Source organism: Pleurodeles waltl, chromosome 5 (assembly GCF_031143425.1).
Source record: "Pleurodeles waltl isolate 20211129_DDA chromosome 5, aPleWal1.hap1.20221129, whole genome shotgun sequence".
Classification (NCBI taxonomy): Eukaryota; Metazoa; Chordata; class Amphibia; order Caudata; family Salamandridae; genus Pleurodeles; species Pleurodeles waltl.
The window spans coordinates 807021868-807046975 of NC_090444.1; the positions used below are offsets into that span (position 1 = coordinate 807021868).

Sequence of the window (25108 nt, forward strand, 5' to 3'; positions counted from 1 at the left end):
TGTTCTGCAGAGCAACATTGAATGCGTCTAGAACAGCGATCAAAGGAGCATTGGTGAAGAGAAAATAACCATGCTATTGACAGGTAGGAAGGGACTGTTTCTTAAAATCTGAAATTTATGCCTGGGGGTTTTGGCTACTGAATTTAAGGAGGTCACTTTCACTAGATACCTACGAGTTTTACGACTGGAGGACGCTGGCTCCATATGATGGGGAAGTAGACCATTTGTGCCCGGAAGGATGGCGCTGTCATGCCTCAGGTGCTTGCACATACTTCAGGATGACCTACGCTAGGACATATTTTAACAGAAGTGGGAAGGGCGGGAAGGGCGGGAAGGCCGAGAAGAGTGAGAGGAGGAGAATGTTTTGTCATTTGGTGGGGGGAGGGGTGGGTGGGGCAATTTAATGTTCTTTGATTTAGCCTATGCTCTTGAATAGTACATTGGCTTTGTCACATGTTGTTTACTGCATTTTCTACTTGAAAATGATAAATAAATTCTCAATCAATCATCCCATTATTTTAAAGAGCATTTTAGCACAAATCTAAGCAGATCATCGATAGTGTCCTCACCTGCATCATAAAGAACATTCTCATGCTACTTTATTTTTATAAAATATTTTTAGTAAATAGTATGTGGCAATCTACTGTCTACCAAGTAATCATAGAATGTGCTAATTTTTTGTCAATACGGGGATAGACGCCGGGGTAGGTTTGAACAGGACGGACCATTACGCTAATACAACAGTCCTAGGCTTCTATCTTCCCAGGGAGCCTAATTATAACTTCGGGGATGGGCGACCCTTTTTGTTTAGTTGACCAGACGGAGAAATGATTGGAAAGCAAGTGACTGGAACTAACTTTTTTCTTTGTCCTCACAGAGACTTAAAAGTGTCTATTTTTTGAGTATTTCAGGGGAAGTTTTTTTTTTTCTTTTGGATTTTGTTGGTCCTGATGAAGTGTCATTGGATCAGTTTGGACCACCGGACGCGAAACATGTCGACCTGTATTTAGAGGCAAAGTGATAATCTCCTTGCCCTTGCTTATGCATAGAAAGTGGTTGAACATTATTTCTCACATCATCACTTTCACGTTGTTTTTAGTCTTGGTCTAAATCCTCGGTTTTGGCTATCAAACGTTTTGGTCGTTGAGGTTTAGAACCAATTTTAATAGTGTCTCTCCTGCTCGATGAGTGTCTGCCCTTAGGCATCGCCTTAGATATTCTACCTTGGCAGCCTCCACAAAAAGATCTCAAGCAAAGAGCCCCCTTTAGGGGAGCCCGTCAGACATTGCAGCGCGGGTCCGACGAGGAGCATCCCCCGATGATGAAGCATGACATCCAAATGGGTGTGTGAGGGCTCTTGCTCCTAAACCTTTAGGTCCCCTGTGCGTTCTTCTGGAACAGTGTACCCTTTGTTTTGTTACTAGTCTATTGGGAGAAAGTACACTGGACCACTAACCTCCCTGTCCCTCTTTTTTGATATTGTTTTGTTACACATTTTTTATATTCATTTTTAAATATCAGTCACAAGCAAAATTGATTTGATAACATAACAATTAAAGGTCATTTGCAGAAAACACTCAGCAGGAACATGGGGACAATAGGAACGACTCAATTGAGAGTGGCTGTTGTTTGAAGTGTGTGTGGTTTTGTCCTTTTACAGTGTAAAGTGTGTCCTTGTGTCCAAAACAGATGTGAGGACGCATTTTGTTTTAAAACATTGTGCCAAATGGCAGTTTTGCATTTCATGTAATTACATATAATTTATCTGAAATGTCACATATTTACACAAAAGCTAATTACGAAAATGTCCTACAGATCTAATTAACAGTATACCCTTTCACAATTTGTTGATGATACACATTTGGAGATAACCATGTCAGGTAAACCATACACAGAAACACATTGACCTGCTGAAATAAAGTAACATATTTTAGGAGTAGATGAGGAGAAAGTCAATAAAGCACAAAGCTGAATTTTTTTTTACCATTTCCATTGCTTGGTTTGCGCTGGCCTTGGCTTCCTTAGCTATCTGTTCTGCCTCGTCAATGTAATCCTTGATGTTGCTATATGCCTTGAAAGCAACGGTGGCATTGAAGGAAAGATTTTTTGCTTCAGCAAGGATTCTGTGGGGAGGGAAAAGTGAAAATTAATTCCATTTAACACGCATAATATGACCTACAGCACACCAAATGATTGAACGGTTTGCTCCTATTAAATTGGCAGTGATGTCTCAAATAGCCTAATACAGATAAAAGACAAATAAGAGTGGAAATTTCTGAAGAATTGCCCGAAAATCTGATGAAGACATATCACTGAAGTAATAGACGATATGCTATTTACTTGAGTCACATTAAGTAGGATCAATGGCCCAAATTATTCACTTTGCTCTCATTCAAAGAAAGAACTTTTGGAGTAAAATAAAGGTCTGATTCACAAAGGTAAACTTACACTTGTGTGTACAATTACAATTGTTTGCTATTGAAAATGGTATTTTACAAGTGGTATCTTGTAAAATAGGGGTTCCCAACCTTTTGACTTCTGTGTACCCCCCCGTTTAACATTACTGGAACCCAGCGACCCACCATTGAATCATTATTGAAATCCAGGGACCCCCCACTGAGTCATTATTGGAAGCCGGGGACCTCCCACTGTGTCATTTCTGGAAGCCAGGGACCCCTGCCTAAACACTGTTGATGATTTGAAACACAAAAAAATACACAGAAATGAATCAAACTTATAAACAAATAATACATTTTATTTAATTTGCAAACAAATATACAAAAAAAATCAATAGAAATGTTGGAGCTTTTCTAAATTCAATTGAAGCCACACATTGTCCATACTATATTCTGTTTGATGTACTTGCACTGCACCCAGTAATCAATCTGAGGATACTAATTTAATTTTCACCTTCTAAGTTCAAATTCTGTGACATTTACAGTACATTAAAAAAAATTCAATTGTACATTTGCCTGCTTTATTTATATACATACTTTATTGATCTGTTAATATTATTTAATTTTCTAAACAGACACAGACACCCTGAGGAGGCTTTGCATACCCCCATGTGTCCCCTGACCAAGGGCGGGAACCACTGTTGTCAAATGTAAATTTACCTTTGTGAATCAGGCACCCATAGTGTTTTTGTCTACATATCAGCATCTTTTTGGAGTCAGAAAGACGAGGTATGAGTATAAGTTGTGTAAACTGCTCCATGAAAATTCATAAACTAACAGGCAAAGAAAGATGGTTCTTTGAATGTCTATTCTTCTTCAGTTGTTATTGTTAGCTGTACACTAATATAAACAAGGTTTGGGAAAGCCAGTAGGTCTCACCTACTAGAGGGCTATTGGCTTTGTCACTGTTTTAAAAAAAAAATTTGTGCAGCATGTTTTGAATTTAAAAAGTGCTATGACGCACCCATCGCTGGCTACGCGACAGCACTTTTTTATTAGCTGGCAGACCTAACACAGAGGGAGGGAAGGCATGTAGGGGCAACACTAACAATGGATGGGAAGGGGAAAAAAGTGCTATGAGGAGGTGAGCACTGGCCACATCACAACACTTTTGTTTGTTACGATGGCGCGCTAGTCATCAGTCAAAAAGAAGAAAGGGTCAGTTGAGGACAATATGGACAATGGAGGCTGAGAGAGAGTGGATGGGGTTCATACAGCGTATGGAGGATGGGAAGAAGGGGCTTGGAGGAATTGGATAGAAAACGGAGGGTGAGAGGGAAATCCTGGGGGCAAACAACAACATGGACATCAACCGAAGGAAAGTGCGGAGTGGGCAAGCAACAACATGCAGTTGATTTCCAGTTGGTAAATACGCCCATTTTGTTTCAAGATTCATGGCGCAGGTCATCAATTTCTTTGAAGGCGCTCTGGGTGCACCAATTATCAGTAATCACAACCAACTACAGAAAATAATAAATACTTATCACATATTTTTATTTTTTTTATTTTTTTTATGCATTTTTATATAGAGCTAAAATGGCTAGATGGCGAGGAAGCACTTTACATGAGCACCAACCAGATTATGTTACAAAAGATCAAATTCATTTTATGTTTTAGGCATGTGAAGATTAAGTAATTTTCCCAGAATCACAGAATGTTGTGGGGACTCAAACCTGGTTCCCCAATTCTAAAGTCAGCTGCTCTGGCCATTAGTCCACGTCCCTATCACAAATGCCACATTGTAATTCGTTTTAGACTGATATTATTCTTTTGAGGCAAAAAAGCTGCATGGATGAAGCACATAAACTTGGGAGCATATTTTTACTCTGTTTGCAACGTTTATGCATCATTTTTTGATGCAAAAACAGCGCAAACTTAACTCCATATTTGTATTTTGATGTTAGACCCGTCCAGCGTCAAAATATAGTAGTTAACGTTTTTTGGATGCGTAAACCCACCTTGTGTCAATGAGATGCAAGGTAGGTGTTGCCATCCAAAAAATTCCTCTAAGCCCCTAGCGCCATATTTATCCCCCTGTGCAAAAATGGTGCATGGGTAGAAACGGGCCTAAATAATGGCGCTAAGCCTGCTTACCACGATTATTTGACGCCTGGGTCAGACCAGGCGTTAAGGTACCTGTGGACCCATTTCCATGGCTATACACCATGGAATGGGCCCTCAGGTGCTCACCTCAAGCCCCAGGAACACCCCCACCCACACCAGAGAGACACCAGAGGATGGGGGAACCCATCCCAGGTAAGTAGGGTAAGTATCTGTAAGTGTTTTCTAAAAATTAACAAAGTGCCATTGGGGGCACTGACATGGGGCCCCCTGCATGGCACTGGATGCAATGGCCATGCCCAGGGGACAGTGGTCCCCTGTGCTGGCCATTAGGGTGGTGGGCATTACTCCTGTCTCTTATAAGACAGGAGTCATGTGTTATGAATGGTTGTGTGTCAGGAAATGATGCTAGACTGGTTAACCGCATTTTTGATTACCTCTAACCAGCCAAGCATCATTTTTCGAGGCACAACCCTCTTCACCCCTACTGCCACCCACACCCAGCTAACGTCATTTTTTCTGAAGGTAGCCCAAGCTTAGCGCCGGCATGCGGGAATTAATATATTTGGCGCCCGGTTGGCGCTTTGGAATGACGCAAGCTGGTGGTAAACTTTTGCTTGCAAAACTGGGTTAGCACAGTTTTGCACCAAAAAGTATAAATATGGGCTTGGTTTTTGCAAGATTGAGCACACACCGGGAGTATGTTCAAAACTCACTTGCAACAAAAAAGCACATTCTGCATCCTAGCTGGAAAGCCTAGCAAGTTTGATAAGGCATCACTCAAAAGATGACAGGCTCTGTTCCACTGCATGTCAGAGGATTACATATAGACAGTAGAAGGCAGCGCAAGAGGCAGGCCTGTATCCAAAATCACCTTCTGCATCATGGTGGACTAATCGAACTTCCATCCCTAGAAGTACAGAATATTAATTAATCATTACGAAGAATGCTGGTGCCATTGCATAGGCGACTGTCGGGGGTGAGGGGGATGAAAGCATCAGTCTTTAAGAAAAAGTGGAAAGATGGCATCCAGTACAAATGTTACATTTGCAGAGGGTGCATCTCTGATCCCTTTGTCAGATTTATAAGCCTTTTCAGTCAGGAGAGGGATGGCTGGGAATATCAAAGGTCCGAAAGCAGCTGCATGAGCAAAACACAGCAACTCCTTTATCTGTCCTTCATTATGAACTTCAACTTTCACAAATGGGGAGTTCAGAGCATCCAGATGAGCTTGAAGTGGGATGTGGGATGAATATGAAGAAAGGGTGGTGGGAGAAGCAGAGGATTGAGGACTTTGTTTCATTACACTTCAGCAGCACACTTTCCCACCCTTGGAGTTATTAATGGAGGAGACCTTAAATGTCGCCTCAGAGGGGGTAAGCTATGAGCACATCTGAAGTATGCAAGGACTGTGGTCTCCTGAACCTGTATTCCTAATTATATATCAACAGCTCCTACGCATGGTGATACTGCCCTCTTCAAAAAAGTTTGAAAGAGTTCAAAAGAGTGAGGCTTGAGAAAAGTATATTTGCACTTTCCTGTTCTATGCATGCTCGGGGGGGGCGAGGGGAGGTTTGGAGAGGTTTGGAGGTGGGTAGCTGGTACTTGGTTTTCTTGGGCACTCTGTCAAGAAGATATGTGAAAGTGAGAAACAAATAATCCTATTCTTGACCTACTACTAAAGTGAAAGTTAAGACAGAAGTATGCTTAATATGGTAAAATGATCTCTTTTCCTCAACTGATGCTATAACATGGTGACGCATGCTGCACTATCTAGCCTGTGCAAGGAGTTACCAGGAAGCCGTGCATAGAAGGAATTATCACCATCTTGCAGTGAGATGGCTGCCACTCCTGCCTGTTCCACCATGAGTGCCAGGCACATGTTCAATAAGTTAGTTTTGTCAGCAAATGAAAAGTCATGTCAGCATCATAAAAGATGCCTCGTGATTTGAGCAAGCCAAAACAGACAGGGTAGACACATAAGAGGGGGTGCTAGCCAAAAATGATGCACTCTGGTAGAGTGCTTAAACACAAAAACGGACCAGAAAAAGCGAGCAGTGGAAGGAGACAGTTATTGCAGCCATGCCCGGGGAGGGACAACTCCACAAAGAGGAAGGAAGCATGCAACATTTGATCAATATGTAGCAACAAAATGAGTGTGACAATGAAGCCAACCAATAATGAGTAATGGGAAGGCTCTAAATCGACTGTCTAGAAAACAAAAGATCTTGCAAGCAACAGTGTGTGTGGAATCTTTAGAGAGACCTAAAATTCAAGGACATTGCAAATTCCTCCAATGCTACTTTTAGTCCTAGGTCAACTGAATCTGTCTGAAATCGATTCATAATTCAACACACTTTTTAGTAGCTTCAAGTATAGTTGATCTGACTCCTAAATCTGAATTCCCAACATGTTGTTGAGTTTTTAATAGAAAGAGAAAGGGCCACCTGTAAAATTCAGATTTATGAATGTAGACCATCTCAAATCTAAAATGTGATGTGTTTTCTCATTTATTAAATGCTTTGATTTGTGGTACATGGTCAGGGGCCTGCTGAACCACTATAATCTCTTTTAAAGTTGTGAAGGTTCCTGCACTTTCAGGCCTACGCTATACCATCTGTGGCTGGTATGCTTGATTTAAATGTATTCACACATTTAGCAGATCCTTTGTCACTGAATAGCATATCCATCAATGGAAGGAGCCATTCTCGTGGAAAAAGCTCTGGCAGTAGATGTGCCATGACAGTGTTGTGAAACTGTGTTTGGTATCTTCTAAGGGATACCCCAAGGAAAAGGCTAATCTTCAGAAAAGTCATCATGGCAGCTGTGCATGAAATAAGACGCAAGGTAATGAGTCAAGCAGAGGCCCTCATTCTATGAAATGTGCTTGTTGGGTCTTGACAGTGAAGTAGCAGAAATGTAATTGCTACTCTTGACATCACAGAGATTATCCATAAGTGCCAATCTTTGCATTTTGTTAACCAAAACATAAATAGATTAGTTGTAAAGCGATGCACTGAAACCCTATGATAATGTGCATTCATTGTAGACTAGCAATTTTGAGTGTGGTGGTATAGCCCTAAAACTTAATGTATAACCAATGAATTACATTTCATGTCATTCTTTATCATGTTAATTAATAGTTTGCACGGAAATGTAGAATTTCAGAAAATAAATATTTTAAGTGCAAAATTCGAAAATGTAGTTCTGCACTATACTTACGGAAATGTATTAACAGTTATTTTCACTTTAAACTATTGTATCATGAATAGTGATGAAACTTATTAGTGATGAATTCATGATTTGAATATTATATGTGTCTTAATTTACATAAATGAATGTGCCACTTAAATTAATTTTGGTTAGCCTAAGTGGCCTACAAGGCCCTGTTTTCTGACTGTGTAGAAAAATGTTTAGTCATTCTTGCTAACATGGCTTTTATTTTCAGACTTCATTCCATTGAAATGCTAGCTTGGAAAGAGATGTCTTATTGTTTTATGAATAGTGAGCCTGAGAAATTAACCTTAAGCCCATTAAGGAACTGTGGAAGTAACATGTTCACATTTGTTTCAACCCGCATGAATGAGCTAAGATGGATGCCTTTCCCATGTTGGTAATGGAACTGATGTTGCAGTTCTCTGTTGCATGACAGACTTTGATTCAACAATAACACCTTCTGAGTAACATGGAGTGATGGATGAACAAATCATCTTGCACTTTAATATACCATTCACCAGCTGGATCAGAAGCATTCAGCTCCTTACCCTTCTTCAGTTCACTCTTCATTCTGGATCCCCTTGGACTCTGAGAGGTAGAGACCTCTCTACCCTTACCCTTATTCTTTCCAGTGCTTTGCTGAGACTTAGAGATTATTTTCCCTGACCCAGAGAAGAAGACTCTTGATCAGGCTTCTGAAATGCTGACACCTTCCCTTTTCACTTACTTTTTGGCAACTTTGGGTAGTCACGTTTTGCCCTAGATGTCATTTTCCAAATTCTTTTCGTCCTCTTTCTCTTTACTTTTTTGTCAACATGTGTTTAGCCCAGCACTTTAATTTGTGATCTGCTAATTTGTAGGAATTGCCCTTGCCCTAATTACCTACACTTAGATGACCTTTGAATTGCCTTAATGCTTCAAAGAACAGAACAATGTTTTCTGCCCTTCAGATTATTCTTTTGATGTTTTGCATTACTTTTGTCAAATGTTTAGTTCTTTTGATGTCAGTTCATTTGAATCTTTTTCATCGCCTTGGTCAACCCATCGCGTATCTTTATAATTGTGTTCTGAGAATTGCCTACATAACTTTGAGTCTGAATTTGTAAAAAAAAAACCTTAACCTAATTTCAGACTGGAGTTTTCCTTGTGTGACCACGTGTGTCATCCTGACATTTTAAATTGTTTTTTTTAAGGGATCTTGATTGATCTATTTCTCCGCCCCTTCATGCAGGGTGAAAATATTTATTGTTTAAAGCATAACCTGAGAAATGCTTTATCAAAGCCATAGATTAAAAGATTTTCAGAACAGAACTAGTTGACCTCAGGGGCCTGGGTTTAGCTTTGTATTGGCTCAGATATTCACTGACCATATGATCCTAAGTGGAGGTAATCTTAAACAACAGATCCTCAGGTCAGCACCAGCCATGTGATGCACTGCAAGTCTCAATCATTTCTTCATTATTATTCAATTTAAATGTACTTCCATTGAAATAACTGATTGAATATTTTGGGTTTATCTTTTTTATGAATACTCACAGTACTCCAATAGTCTGTCCAACACACTAGGGCCCATATTGATACATTTTTTGTGCTGCATTTGCGTCATTTTTTGACACAAAAGCGATGCAAACGTACAAAATATAAATATATGTTTGAAACATCTTTCAAGGCTATCTTATAGCAATTAATGCCTGGATGACCAATCTTTATTTGAGTAGAGAAAAGATACATACGCAACCTGACTTTCATATACATTGTTGGCAATGAGGGCTTTGGCCTTCGTCTTTATGTAATATTCCTTCTCCCTACAGACTGTGTAAACAATACAACTGTAGAAATGTATTCATCCCTTAATCCACTTAATCTTCATGTTCAGATTGGTGGAAACACAAGTGTAGGTTTTTGTCCATTAACTACTGCAGAAAGTTTGTTGCACTATTTCAGCTTTACGTCTGAGATAAACATTATGAAAGATTTTATTTCTCCAAGAGTTGATTATTGTAATAATACCTACCGGGGGCTTTGGAAAAAAAAGCCAAGCAAAGGCTACAGCTAAAAGAGAATTATGAACCCAAATGCTACCGCACCATTCAAGAAATAATCATATTATGTCTATTTTTAAATCACTGCACTGACAATCAATGAATGTATTTATTTTCAAGATGGTGTGCAATGTGCAGAAATCCTCACAGTCACAAAGGTGCAAACAATTGACTAAACTTTTTACCAGGATCCAGATTTCTTATAGATTATGATGCTCAAATTGGTTTTAGGCATATGTGTCCAAGATTAAGCAAGCATAGTTGAGAGGTAGATTTTTCTCAGGGGTGGCAATGGGCATATGGAAATTGTTACCAATTCCTATTGATAGTGAACAGACCTTCTGTAAATCAGGAAGTTGCTAAAACATTATTTGTAATCAGTAATTTTTTTGGTACGTGTCTTAGGGTTTATTGTCAATGTCCTCTTAATAGCACAGTAAAACATAAGGTTGATCTGTCTGTGCTCTTGAAATCTGGGTAGATATCAAATACAATCTAATGTTCCACAATCACTGAGAGTTTATTGTCAGTGTCTGGGGATACTCCTGGATCTTTTTTCTCCGAAATAGCCATGTTTTGTGAGCACCAGGGCTGGACAGAGGGGTCTGGTCTGCCACAACAGTTTTACAATGGTTGATCCAGCAATAGATTCACAAAAGAGAAACAGTTACTAGGACTCTAAATGAAGTAGAGGACCGAGATGAGGGTTATGTTAAGATTTCATTTCTGGGAGCACCAATGATGTGGTGGCCCTGTTTTGTTGTCAGTGACATTAGGTTCCAGGGTGAATTCTGATCACAAAGACCAATCACAATGCAGAACAGTCTTCACTGAAATGAGCAAGAAAGGCCTTAAGGTAGAGAAAGAGTATTTCTATAGGGGATTTTTTTCTACTAAGGGCAGCTGTGGCGTGGCTGCTTTTTCTCCTCTCCATTTGCTGACAATATATAGAAATGCACACACAGCCATTCAGAAAAGTGATGGTGCTAACTTTAAGCCTAGTAGTCTGTTACACACCCACCATTCTAGGTCTTGCTACAGAGAGCTTCGTCTGTCTGTTGTGATATTTGTTGTCATCAATATATATCAGCAAGAAATGTAAAGAAAAAGAGACTGAGTTGGCTTTGTACCAGACATCTTCAGCCACTGGCCTTCATGTGTTTTTCATGGTTTGCCACTGCTTGAATGGGCTGCCAGTCAAGGCATGACATTTTGAGGATACTTACATAAAGCAGTCCTTTTGTTAATATGCACCATGAACTATAGGTTGAAAGGGAGCCCCTTTGGGCACAACATTTTACTTGTTGATGTTTTATTTTACTGCTTGCTGATAGAGTGCCTAAGCGTATTAAAAACTAAGGGCAGAGGGTTAGCCAATAATCACCCTTGAGCACTTATTTGGGATATATATTTGATTTACTGTTTTCTTTGTTCAAAAAATAACAAAATGTGCATGCAAATAACTTTTTTTCCAAGATGCTGAAAAATATTGTCTCTTTGTCATAAGTACTGGAGAACATATTTGTGCTATACAGAACATTTCTGTGGTCTGCAAGCAAGAAGTATAGTGCAAACAATTGATTATCAAACAAAAAAGTTATGTTGTACTATCCCATTTAATTTACCATATTTAGCTTACAATACCTACTTAATGTATCATATTTAACTAATGAACCATACTTAACCTATTTATACCTTCTATATTTACCTAACCTACTGAATCTATCAAACCTAACCTATGATACCTAACTTTATATACAAACTTGCCCTACCTAACATACATACCTAACCTATCATGCCTACCCTACTACAAAATGAACCTACCCATTTACCATACTGCCATAGCCACCTAACATACATTATATTCCTACCATACTCAAACTTCTTCCCTTCTTTAAAGTTTTTTATTCAACCATGTAAACTACTATATCTAACCATGTAAATGTATGCATGTGTATGGTATTTCTATAGCACAAACCCTAGCCAAAAAGAAGTGGGGCGCTCTACAAGGTCAAAGACAAGCACAAAGTTGATGAGTGATAGGAGAGGTAGCTGAGTTGTAAGAAGCCTGCCATGCTTTCATAACTGCCTATCATACCGAACCTATCCAAGCCAATATGCCTACTGTACCAATCTATAATGTATCCTATCATGCCTACCTATCATATCTAACATGCAGATGCTTGCACAGACCCTTTGTGGAAAACCAATCACGCTAATGCCCATATAGAGTCATCAAAATACTAAAAGAGGCATATCTTTATTTGCATGAGGACTTGGCCACAAATGTTGCCTTTGCATCCACGGTGAATTACAAAGAGGTGGCATGCAATTAATGTGATCTTCAGGGTCCCCAGAGGACACCTCCCACCCAAAAGTGGGAGCACCCTACCTACTGTTCACTTCCTGTTCCCAAGTCAAGGTCATTCCCCAGTTTGTTATTACTCTACAACCCTTATCCATTAATATAAAATAGAAGTTCTGAGAAACTTCACTGCTAGACCTAAAGGACGAATAGCGTTCTGAAATCCTACTATCAGGCATAATCACATAATCAATTGATCACAAAAAAACAGGCCGTCAAAATCTAGCATTCCTTCACAATTTAGGCCCTCATTTATGGGGATTTGGCATAGGGCAGCGCAGCAAGTCACCTTGCTGCACTGCCCTGCGCCAAAGTGAAAGGGCAGGAATGCACCATAATTATGCCATATGGTGAATTCCTGTCATTTACCCTTGCACTGGCACAGTTTCAGCAGCCTATCACCACCACAGGCACCCTGAAGTGAGTCTGTGTTACCACCAGTATTGGTTTTGTGCATGAAAGGGCACATTCCTTCAGAAAAACAATCCTGAGAGGCCATTTCCTCTTTCTAAAGTTACACTCCAGTAGAGCAAGGGGCTCATAAATATGCCCCTTACTGTCTACTGGGAATTCCTTAATGTTTGCAAAGTATGGCAGACACACAGATAAAAAAGAAAATAATGCACTATTTGGTGTGTTGCCTGTGGCTTGAGAGATACAGTATAGTACTGGCCAGTCTGAACCTCTACCCATCTCAACCACCACACCCTTCAAAGTATTAGTGAGAAAACAGTCAGAAACAGACCTTGTGTACCTCTTACTCCCTGTGTGACTGCTAAACCTAGCTTTCTATCAGCTGAATTATGGACAAGGTGTCATTTGCTATTTAATCAAATAAGGCTATACGTCACAATATTGAGGTTAAAATCGTCACCCTGCACATATATTTATAGACTTGACAATATTGACAACTGGCATACCATCAATATAGGAATACATAGAGAATAATAGATTTACTATTCTTAACTCCACATCTGCTTACTCTGTTGGTATGTTGATAGTCAATATTGTGAAGTTGATTTAAGTGCAGGGTGATATTTATAGGTAAGTATTGTAGTAGAACACTGCTATGACAGCAAGGGAGTCCATAATAGAACAACAATACAGATCAATTTGTATTTCTGTATAGTATATTAAGTGGAATGGTGAAAAATCTCAGCCTGGCTGTAAATCTCATGCTTCATATGTTTTACCTTAGAGTAGAATTGCAATTATCAAGTAGTTTTTCGAAGTGCTCCATATTACAAGGAAGCACTTTGTTCTGCTGTGTTCCTCTGCTTTGCTAGCTCCAGAGACACAGGCACTGTGGTTGAGTAACCAGTGATGATCTTTTGTCTCACCCACCATGTCCTGATTCTCTTGGGTCTCTTCAGACACGAGAGATTCATGAAAAACTCTCAAACATCATAATCCCCTGCACAAGGATGGGCAGGCCTGCATTGACTGGGAATTCCTTCATGCTTTCTTACAGAGCCTGTCAGCCACGCACCAGCTGTTGACTCTACTCTCCTGTTCTTACATTTTGCAGCTTGGGGTTAATGACGCAGTGTCACCATCACTTATTTGCACTTAATGAAATGGCAAACTACCCACATAACCACTTTTCATATGATTTACGCCTAACTTATTTATTGTTTTGCGTTGAAAAAGGCCCTTTCTGCAGTGTCATCCACTGACTTATTGCCTTCTCCCTCCTCTTTTTCTGACCTCGTTTTTGCTGGATTGAGGAGTTTGTGCACTTTACCACTGCTAACCAGTGCTAAAGTGCTTGTGCTCTTTCCTTAAAACGTGGTAATATTGCCTCATGCCCAATTGGCATATTTAAATTACTTATAAATCCTTAGCAAAGTGAACTATATGTGCTCAGGGCCTGTAAATTAAATGCTACTGGTGGGCCTGCAGCTCTGATTATTCCACCCACAGAAGTATCCTCTTAACCATGTCTCAAGCCTGGCATTGCAGAGCCTGTGTGTTCAGTTTCACTGCCACTTCAACTTGGCATTTAAAAACTACAGACAAAGCCTTAGACTCCCCTTTCATTAAATATGTCATCCCTGAGGTAGGCCCTAGGTAGCCCATAAGATAGGGTGCTATGTAATTAAAAGGAAGGCCATGTGCTTGTAAGTTGTACATGTCCTGATAGCGAAAAACTCCCAAAGTCGTTTTTCACTATTGCGAAGCCTGCTCCTCTCAGATGTTAGCATTGGGAATTCCCTTATATACTTTTAAGGGGTCATTTCTGACCTGAAAGGAGTGGCATTATCATGTTTGGTATATTTGGAACAGCAATACAAAATTATTCTTACTGGTAAAGGTGGATTTAACATTACTATTTGAGAAATGCCACTTTTAGAAAGTAGGCATTTCTATGCACTTTCTGCTGTGTGTGAGTTACAGTCTGTCTCCAGTCCAAGTCTGGTCTTTGCTGGGTGACTGCTCCCTTTGTGCATTCCATCCAGACACCCATAAACGAAGGACACTCAGCTGCATCTGCATTCATCTGCATACAGATCAGGGGTGGTTCATCCATCAGAGTGCTAGAGTGTTGACCCCATACTACGAACCACCACACCCCAGACAGACTACCTATCCCGATGTATTTTGTTCCTGTAGGGTAGATGCTGGGCTACAAAGTAATGTGTTGAAGATTCACTAGACTGTGTTGATGAACTGTGCATGACAGATTGGTCGTAACTTTGCTGTGGCCAACCTGACATGCGCAGTCCTGGCTTCTGTAATCAACACTGCCTGAGAGCTGACAGAGCTTTGGCATAGTCCCATCAGTCTCCAATGGAGCGTTGTGTTTCCCTGACTCAGCTAATCCTGGCTCTGCTCTCATGCTATTTTGTAAGGAAAGCAGCATGAGAGCAGTGCCTGGATTGGATGGGAAACTATTGCCCAGCATGCACATTTTTGTTTGGCTGCGCAAGTCCAGAGGATCAGCTCACAGAGGTAAGAATAATTTTCTTTATGTGTATTTATTTTAATCAAAGTTAAATTTGTATTGCATAGGAGATTGGTACACATCCTATGTAAGTAAAATGTACATATAAATAGAATGTGTCCCGGTCACCTCTGCAATACAAATGTAAGCATATCAGTAGTTTTGAACGTTATTTAACTACTAAGTGCTGCACGTGTCCCACCACTTTTAAAAATTGCCAGGTGTCGCTGATTCTGAAGTGGCTTCCTGGGCAGGAAAGTTAGAGGAGTTCTCACTTACACTTCAAAGGATAGTGGCTTGACCCCACACAAAGGACTGATAATCCCCTACAGATCTCCTGGCAGACAGACCTGGGCTGAAAGGGGAACTGGTGGACTTCAAAACCACAGTCTGAAGTCTCTTCCAATTCAAAGGCTCATCTGGGTTTAAGTACTAGGTCTCTGACCCCCTAATCAGCCACTACTGGACTTACAACTCAGCTCTGTCAGACAGAGTGCTGGGCTGCTCAAAGGACTCAACTGAACTGCTTTTCTGGAAGGACTTTTTTTCTGCTTGTTGCCCTTCTGCCTGCTGCTCCCTGACTCTTCTAGAAGGACTCTGCCCTCCCACAACAAGTGATTGCCATGGGGTTGTTAGCTTGCCTCCTCTTGCCAAGTCTCAGGGACATCAAGAACTTGAACCATCTGCACCTAGACTCTTCACACTGTGAGTCTGTCCTGCCTTGGAAGTAGGCCTAAGGTGCTCTACCTTCTGTGGTATTCACCGGAACCTCTGTGATGCCTCGCAAAGCTTCACCGGGTAGCTGCCAGCCTCACCAAACTACGTGCCGGGTGTCGGAAAGCTTAGCCAGGCACCTGCCATCTCATCTGAATGAACGCACAGCAATGCCATGCCCTGCAAAGCCTCGCAGCACAGCTCTCCAAGATCGACACAAGCAATACCAAGTAAAGCCTCACCGCACAGCTCCCTGGGATCAATACAAAGTTACGTCAAGCCCCACAAAGCCTTGCTGCACAGCTTCTCAGAACCGATGCCGAACGACGTAAAGCCTCCCAATGCAATGCCATGCAGTCTGCACACCAAGATTTAAGGTCCTGTGTTCAGCGGGCCTACGTTTTTTCCCTGTTGCCGGTCCACCTTTCATCGCAGTCGACCTGAACTTGTGACTTTGTCCCGGTCCAGACAGACGAGATAACTACAGTTGGCCCTCTACGCTGCTGTGCGCTATTTTCACCTAAACCTTTAAAATTGCATATCTAAGGATCTATGTACTGGAATTTTGTCATTTTGGTCTTGTTTTATTTATACAATCCAAGTCTATTTTAATAACCTGGTGTGGAATCTTTTTGTGGTGTTTACACTGTGTTACTGTATGAGTTGTCTCACAAATACACATTGTGTTCTAAGTTAAGCCTGTCTGCTCTGAGCCAAGATACCAGAGGGTGAGCACATGATGATTCAGGTTGTGTTGTGACTTACCCTGACTAGGACTGTGGCCTCTACTTGTAGGGGGTGCATACCTCTGCCAACTAGAGACCAAATTTCTAACATATGCAAATTATTTCACACATTATTTTTCCACATTGTTTTATATTTAGGTTTAGGGAACTGAGCAAATCATATATTTTGATTATTTTAGTTAGCATAGGTGCATCTCAACATTATTGTGAGTAGGCCTGGGTACCTTATTCCAAGTCTGAAATGAATGTTGTATTTCTGCTTGCTATGCACAACATTTTTTTCTATTTCGGGCACCGGAGTCTCCTATTTTCATATAGAAATGCTATTCTTAGCTTAGAGTTTTAAGATCCTAAAGTAGCAATCAATGTCCTTGGATATTGATTTCAGCTTGTGCAAGTTCAGTGAAACTGAGGAAGTGAATACTCTGTTGTTCTATACAGTGAAGGTTTCAATGAGGGAAAAAGTTTGCATTGTACTATCCATGAGAAGGAGTTCAACACAAGTATGCAGAGACCTTTGGTTTTTGATTGGATTTTAGCCTGTGGCAACCTAAAGACTGTTTCACTTGGGTGAAACTTATGTTTTAACTGTGAGAAGCTTGTTAGTTAGATCACTTGCCCCTGACCACCTTTGCAGACGGACGTCATTACCCTCCTCTTGAGACCCGTGCTCCTTATTTTTCTGCTCACAGAGTTACTCTCAAGAGAAAGCATTTTTCTTCTCATTCATATTCGAACCTTAAATTGGTTCTTCTTTTGATGCTGTATTTGCTGACGCTTGCTGCTTCTGAAATCCCCAACCTGCCCACAACTTTAGCTTAGTGTTATTGAGTTTCCTTTATGGAAACAAGACTTCCCTTTGATTTCCATATGTTATCTTTAAAAATGAAATATTCACATTACTAATTTAATTACTTGGATTATATTCATGTATGCTATATTCAGGTTATTTTTCAATGTATATTTAAATGGAGATTGTAGCTTTACTAATTTGCTAGTAAACCTTTATGGTTTGCAAACTTAGGGGCCTAGTTATAATGCCCTAGTGCCACCTTACGCTACATTTGTTGACGTTAATGTGGCCCAATGAGGCCGAAATCCCCGTGCCATATTTTCAGGGTAGCACAATGCATGTATTGCACCACTCTGTAACCCTTTGCGCTACATTATGCCTGCGCCAGGCATAATGTAGCGCAAAGGGGGCATTCCCCTGTTAGGGGAGCCAGTAAAATGGTGTAAGGAAATCAATGAGATTTCCTTGCACCATTTTTTACGGCACTTTTAAAGCGTGCTCCAGAGCAGGCGTTATAAGAGGGCTTCCATTATTTAGAATGGGGCCCTGTGTACTCTGCAGGAGTAGCACTAATATTTTGGCTGTACTTCTGCAGAATACATCAATAACATCATGAGAAATTACGCTATTGCCCCCTACCCTGTGCATTGGTGCGCCGTATTTCAAATACGGGGCACACATTATGGCGGTAGTGGGGTGCTAAGGGGTGCAGGGAAAGTGGTGATGCACGCAGTGCAGCGCCACATTTCATAAATCTGCCCCTTAATTCTCTGTCATTACTGTGGGGTGAATCTCCTTCACTGTCAATACAATGTTAATGAATTTGTGATTTTAGCCTCAGTTCGAGAAAAAGGTCCATCCCAGCAGACACAGTGGATTTACTAGTGGGTGCCAAGTCAGTGCGGAGGAAATATAATTCTTATCTATCCCACTATCTAAGTCAATGGGAGTTGGAGAGTCTATTAAGGATGGATGACAATTAACCCAAGGGAGTTTGTTTCTATTATGGGAGTGCAGGAGAGTGGTAGATGATTAGGTATTTTTTCATATTTTGTGATGTGAGGGGTGAAGCTGGTTTTGGAAGTTGACAAGGTGACAGATATTGTTTTTATTCTAACACTGGATTGAGTGGGGAGGGATTTATGTATAAGGGTGGCAAACAAATCCTATATTTGATGATGAAGGGGGTGTTTTTTGAAGGTCGGGTGGTTGTCCGAATGTCAAGTAGAGTGGGTGATGGAGGTAAGGCCATACTGTGCATGGCTTTTCCATGACACCTCCTCCCATGAGAAGCTATTTCTTAGGATCAGTTGCACAATGGAAGAGGATTAGGAGGAACCACATAACATTAAACTCTAGGTGGATAGCTGTTCTACTCGGGGTGGCAACTCAATCTTCTTTCTTGTTTTCTATTCCCTTGGAACCTTCAGGAGGAAAATTACCCTAACATTGAAAGCTATTTTATATGATATGATATATTCTTTGATGGGGCTGTACATCTATAACCTTATATACTATTATATCCCGATAATGTGATAATAATTTCCATGTGGTCTCCTCTGAGGTTACATACATTTCCTAATCTTCCTACACTCTGTAGTTGCTGGTTCCTCTGCCTTATCCATTTGTTTTCATACATATTTGCAGCAAGAACAATTAGTTGAGGTAGTCAGTCATTTGGATGCTTCTCTGACCTTTGGTGTCTAATGACCCCCCCTTTGAAAATGGAGTGCTGTAATCTTTGAATCGTGCTATTTTGGCTTCATCACAGCACTTTAAGGCATGAGCCAGTCTGATGTAGGAAAGTGCCCGTGTTGGCATAGTTACCCCCCACTTTTTGGCTGGTATTGATGCCAACTTCATTGAGAGTGTGCTGGGTTCCTGCTAACCAGGCCCCAGCACCAGTGTTCTTTCTCCAAAACTGTACAATTGTTCCCACAGTTGGCATACCCCAGCACACAGTTAAGTCCCTTGTAAAAGGTACCCATGGTGCCAAGTGCCCTGTGGCCAGGGAAGGTCCCCAAGGGCTGCAGCATCTATTATGCCACCCTGGGGGACCCCTCACCAAGCACATGCACACTGCCATTGCAGCATGTGTGGGCTGGTGGGGCGGAAAAGACAAAGTTGACATGGCACCCCTCAAGAGTGCCATACCCATCAACTAGTGGCAGAGGTAAGTCACCCTTCTAGCAGGCCTTTCAGCCCTAAGGTAGAGTGCACTATACCACAGGTAAGGGCATAGCTGCAAGAGCAATATGCCCCTACAGTGTCTAAGTCTATTCTTAGACATTGTACATGCAGTGTGGCCATATTGAGTATATGGGCTGGGAGTTTGTCATTACAAACTCCACAGCTTCGTAATAGCTTTACAGAATACTGGTATCAAACTTCTCAGCTCAATAAACCCTCATTAATGCCTGTGTTGGATTAATTGAAAAATGGACCCAGAGGGCATCTTAGAGATGCCCTGTGTATGTTAGCCAAACAGCTAGTGCAGGACTGACCAGTCTGTGCCAACATACCACTAGCAGACGAGTATCTGACTATATAGCGTGAGAATCTTTGTGCTCCCAGTGGGCAGAACAAAGCCTGCACTGGGTGGAGGTGCTTTCCACCTCCCCCTGCAGGAACTGTCAGTAAGCCTCAAAGTCTCAGGCCTCCTGTTACAGTGCCCCAGAGCACTCCAGCTAGTGGAGATGCCTGCCCCCTTGACAAAGCCCCACTTTTGGCAGCAAGTCCGGCAGGAAAATTATGGAAAACAAGGAGGCGTAATGACCACAGCTGAGACCTCCCCTAAGGTGACCAGAGCTGAGGTGACCCCCTCCTTGCAAAATCCTCAATCTTGGTTTGGAGAACAGGGACCGATAGGGTTAGGTCTGAGTCCCTCCCCCCAAAGGCAGTGAACACAGGAAAGGAGTAGCCAGCATCAGGGACAGTAGCCATTGGCTACTGCCCTCTGTCCCCTGACCCCTTTAATGCCCCTAAGTCAAGGATTTATGGGCTCCCCTGAACCTAGCTCACCTGATTCCCGGTGACCTCACAATAGGAGAGAAGAAGGACTGCTAAGCTGACCCCAGGCAGAGAAGACTGAAGGCGCAAACTGGCTTTGCCTCAGCCCTACAGGCCTGTCCACAGCTTTCAAAGCCATGCAAAAGAAAGCAAGTCATCCTGCAGGACCAGCTACCTCTGAAAGGCCTCCAGAGGACTGCCTGGCTCACAGAGGACCAAGAACTCCTGTGGACAGCAGCCCTGTCAAGAGGAAACTCCATTCAAGGACTCCGAAACTGCCCTGATCCGCGAGTCCTGCACACTCTGCATTCAATGTCCACGGCCCATGTCCAGGTCGCCCAACCAACTAGAGCTGGTCCCCAGGTGATTCTGAGCAAGTGCCCACCCAGGGTTGACCCCTTTTGTCCAACACGACGAAAACTGCAGCCTGAATCTAGAGGACTCTACTGACCGTGACAGAACCAGACAAAGATTCCAAATGACGAAAGGTACCCCCCCACCACCTGCAGTCCCCTAGCCTTGGAGAATCCGACCTTTGGTGCAGCAACATCCAGTAGGTGGGCCTCCTTCTTGTCCAGCCTTTGGTTTCCCAGAACCGACCCTGTGGACTTGACCTGAAGCACCTTTGTGACCCCAGGTTCCCCCTATAGGAAAGCATTGGGAGCTGTGTTTGCACCCCTGCACCCGGCCACCTGTGCGCCGCTGAGGGTATGTGTTTGGTGATGACCTATGATTCCCCCCAGTGCTCCTCAAAACCCCCCAGGTCTGCCCTCCGAAGATGCAGGTACTTACCTGCAAGCAGGCCTGATTCCAAGTGCCCCCAGTCTCTGTAGGAGCCCATGTTAAACCAACCAAAAATATTGACCTCTGCACCCAGCCGGCCCTGTGTTGCTGGTGGTGGGTGTTTGGGTTTAACTTGAACCCCAACCAGTGGACATCCTAATCCCTGGAGACTGAAACTGTAAGCCTTGTACTTACCTCAAAACCGTACTAACTTTTCTTCCCCCTAGAACTGTTTCTGAAAATTGCAGTCAACTTTTAAAACAGATCATTTCTATTTATTTGAAAACCATATAACTTGGAAATTTGAAACAAAGTGGTACTGATACATGTTGGATACTTACTTGCAAATGTACTTACATGCAAATTGAATATTGTTGTTCTAGAAATAAAGTAACAAAATATATTTTTGCTGTATAAAAACCATTGGCCTGGAATTAGTCATTGAGTGTGTGCTTCATTTATTGCCTGTGTGTGTACAACAAATGCTTTGCACTATCCTTTGATAAGCCTAACTGCTCAACAACACTACCACAAAAGAGAGCATTAGTATTATCTACTTTAGCCTCCTTAAAGCCTCTGGGGACCCCTGGACTCTTTGCACACTATATTTCATTTTGATATAGTATTTGCAGAGCCAGCTTCCTACAGTATTGTTACAAAAAGCCTCCTCACTCCGTAACACATCCCCTCCCTAGTTATAAAGGCCCAAATATCTCTAACAGGATGGAAGCAAAGTGTTCAAAACGCCACCACACATTTTGTTTATACAGAGGTTCCATTTTGCCTCAAAGAGAAGGTGGCTACTGTTGTTGAAAGTCAGCTGCTCCATAGACAGAAGAGAACACAGTCTGTGAAACCATTGTGTGAGTGCCAATTGGTATTTTTTTCCAGTTATACGTTATTGTCACTTTTGCTGATCCCAGACATTGCAACACAATGTGTCATTCAGTGTTCAGCATAAGTGATAGCCTTACCAGCTTTAATTCCAGGAGCAACACATCTTGGGAAAAAGGGAAAGAATATCCCAGGACACTTCTCACTGTGTCTGTAACACTTTGTAAAAAGGGGCACAGTTCAGGAAGTGCCATCAGATCTGCTGGAGATATGACCTATCAACCCACACATGAAGAGTCCGGAAGGACATTTATTTTTATATAGTTGATTCTGCATAACCACACAATTATCAGATGTTCCCATGTCTCAAAGTTTCATCGTATGACAGTGGAGGATAATTTGCATTGAATAGCTTTTTAGAGGTGTTAATGATGCTTACTTTAAGATGCTTCAAGAGCTCTTGGCCCATTGGAATGGAATTATGTTATCCAGCTGAAGTTCTTCCTCGTAGGAAAGAGTCAAATTCAAGTTTTCTATTTTTATACTTAATTTAACAACCTGAAACAGTTTCAAAAGGTCTCTAGAAGAGCCTCCATTGCTGACAGAGAGGATTGAGGAGAACCTAATGTAAGTAGAACCTTGTCTGTGTACAGGGAGACTTTTAATTCCTGAGCCGCACATTTAAAGTAAATTGCTGAGTCTGTCTGGCAGACCAGGCAGGTGAGGGGTTCAATGAATAGGGCAAATAAGAAGGGGAAAAGTGGGCGTCCTTGACTGGAGCCCTACTGCTGTTCATAAATGGAGCTGATGTAGGGTCATTGAGGGAAAGTCTGACAGCAAGGGCGGCAATTGGAAAAAATTATGCTCAGGAATTGGGGTCCCATGCCCACCATTAGGAGTACAAGGCACACGACGGACCAGTCCACCCAGTCAAGGGGCTTTTCTGCATGTAGAGATAGAAGGGTCGTGGCATATTCTTAAATTCTTAAATGTGACCTTCTCAACCAGCTCTTACTTCCAAAGATCAACATCTCCATTTTGTCCATGTTGAGTTTGGGGCAGTTCTCTCACATCCTGTTTGCCACGTTAGACATGCAAGAAATGAAGTTGGTCCTGATGGTGTTGTTCATGTCATGGAGGGAGAGGATGAACTGAGTGACATCAGAGTAGGAGACAATGTTTATGCCGTGGGTTTCTATGATGTGGACTAGAGGTGCTACTTACACGTTGAACAGGGTTGGGCTGAGGGAGGAACCCTGGGGGACTCCACAGATGAGGGTTTCTTCAAGAGAGCTGTGACTGTGGATTCCCAGCTGTCTGAGAAGATTCTGCTGAGAATGGAGGAGTTCATGATGGTGGTAAGGTTGGCACTGATCAGTGTGCTTCCCAAGTTGCACATGTGGTAAATGCAGGGGTCTTTGGGGGACCCTTGAGTAGATGGTCTGCATGGTTCTGGCAGTGTCATCTGTGGTGATGGGGCTCCATTTCGTTAGGAGGTGGGTGCTCCTGGTGGTGGTGGAGGGTTGCATGATGATGTCCTCTACTGTGGATATGGGTGCAAAGGTGATGTTGATCTTGAGTATTTTGTTGTGAGAAATGTCAGAAAGGTTGCCTCAGAGGATCTTTGAGGGAATGATTGTATTGGAGGCTACTGTTCGGTTGGTTCATTTTTTTGACAGTATTGAAGAGTTATTTACTGGATTTGAAGCAGGATTCAAATCTGAGCACAAAGGCCGATTTCTGACTTTCCTGACTTCTTTGATCTGTGTGTGGTATGTTCTGAGGATGGATTTGTAGCTGTGTTGTCTCGGCTAGTTCCTCATCCTCTTTCCAGATGTTTGCAATAGCATTTGGAGTCTCTTAGGTCTTCCATGTACCAGCATGCTTGAGCACAAGTTCTGGTATGTCTGATCATCTTAGTGGCGGTCAGGTGCTGGCGTACTCTGAGATCTAATTGATGAAGGTGGATACAATACTAGCATCAAGCATTCTAGCATCAAATAACTGAGACAGGAAACTGTTCAAGTTAGATAAAAAGTATGTGTTTCCCGTTGGGCTCAGATTCCAAAATTGACATGTCTGATAATTTATGTGAACAGTTTTCATCCTTCTTTCAGGAAAAGATTGAAAAGATTAGTATTAGATTTTCCAATAACAATCAGAGGATGGTGCAATAACTGATCCAATGGGAATTCTTATTAATGGATTTTTAATTGTTACATTTGGGAACAGTATATACCAATATGTTGGCAATCAATTCAGGATCTCCGCTGGGTCTGTGTCCAACTTCATGTTTCCATTCACATTCAGATTTGCTTGCACTAGTATCGACTGAATTATTTAACAAGTCAATTATTACTGCCAAATGTCCGCAATTGTGGAAGGAAGGTCAATTCTTCCAAACTTAATGAAACCAAATGCTAATCCAGAGGAACTTTGCAACTATAGGCTCATTTCCCATCTGCCTTTCCCAGCTAAATTATCAGAAAATTAAATCAATAGACAATTGGTTAAACATATTGAAAATAAGAACTTCTTGGATAAAACTCAGGTTGGGTTAAGATCCTTCCATCCTTCCATAATACTGAGATTACCCTTGTAACTGTGCTAGATGATTTAGGGAACTTATTGGATAAAGGCCATAGTGCAGAGCTCATTCTACTGGATCTCAATGCTGCTTTTGATTCAGTCTCGCATCCAGTTCTGATCATGAGAATAAAAGTGTGAGGACTTAGAGGAGCTGCTTTGGACTGGTTATCTTTCTTTTTTATTGCTTTGTACTTCTTTATTAAAGGATCAGAACAAACATTACAAAAAAGGGGGCATAAATGAGGAATTACAAAAGGCAATAGTGAAATCATTATACATTGTCAATGAATACATTTTGATATAAGGCAGTAAAGCAAGACACATGCCCCTTGTCAAGCCTAGAGCCTGTGAAATAGAGACCCTTAAGAAACGGGGACAAGTAGTAATAAGGAAATGCATACCCATAATTGCGTACAATTTAACCATAAGGGAAATAAAACAAAAGCCAAAATGGAAATGAGCTCATAACAAAAGGACATTGAGAGGAAAAGAAACATGCCAGGCATCCATACTCTAATCCATCCGTCCAAGGGGTGAAAGGCGTGAGAATGGGGTG

At 41.7% G+C, this 25108-nt stretch overlaps 1 protein-coding gene across 7 annotated transcripts in view; it reads right to left on the reverse strand.

Moving 5' to 3' along the window:
• The window catches only part of LAMA2 (laminin subunit alpha 2), a 3379260-nt gene that overhangs the window by 598985 nt on the left and 2755167 nt on the right, over positions 1–25108 (reverse strand). For all 7 annotated transcript variants that reach the window (XM_069234829.1, XM_069234828.1, XM_069234823.1 and 4 more), the window contains one exon: positions 1985–2123. In XM_069234829.1, the coding sequence (XP_069090930.1) occupies positions 1985–2123 (139 nt within the window). The remainder of the gene's footprint in view (positions 1–1984; positions 2124–25108) is intronic.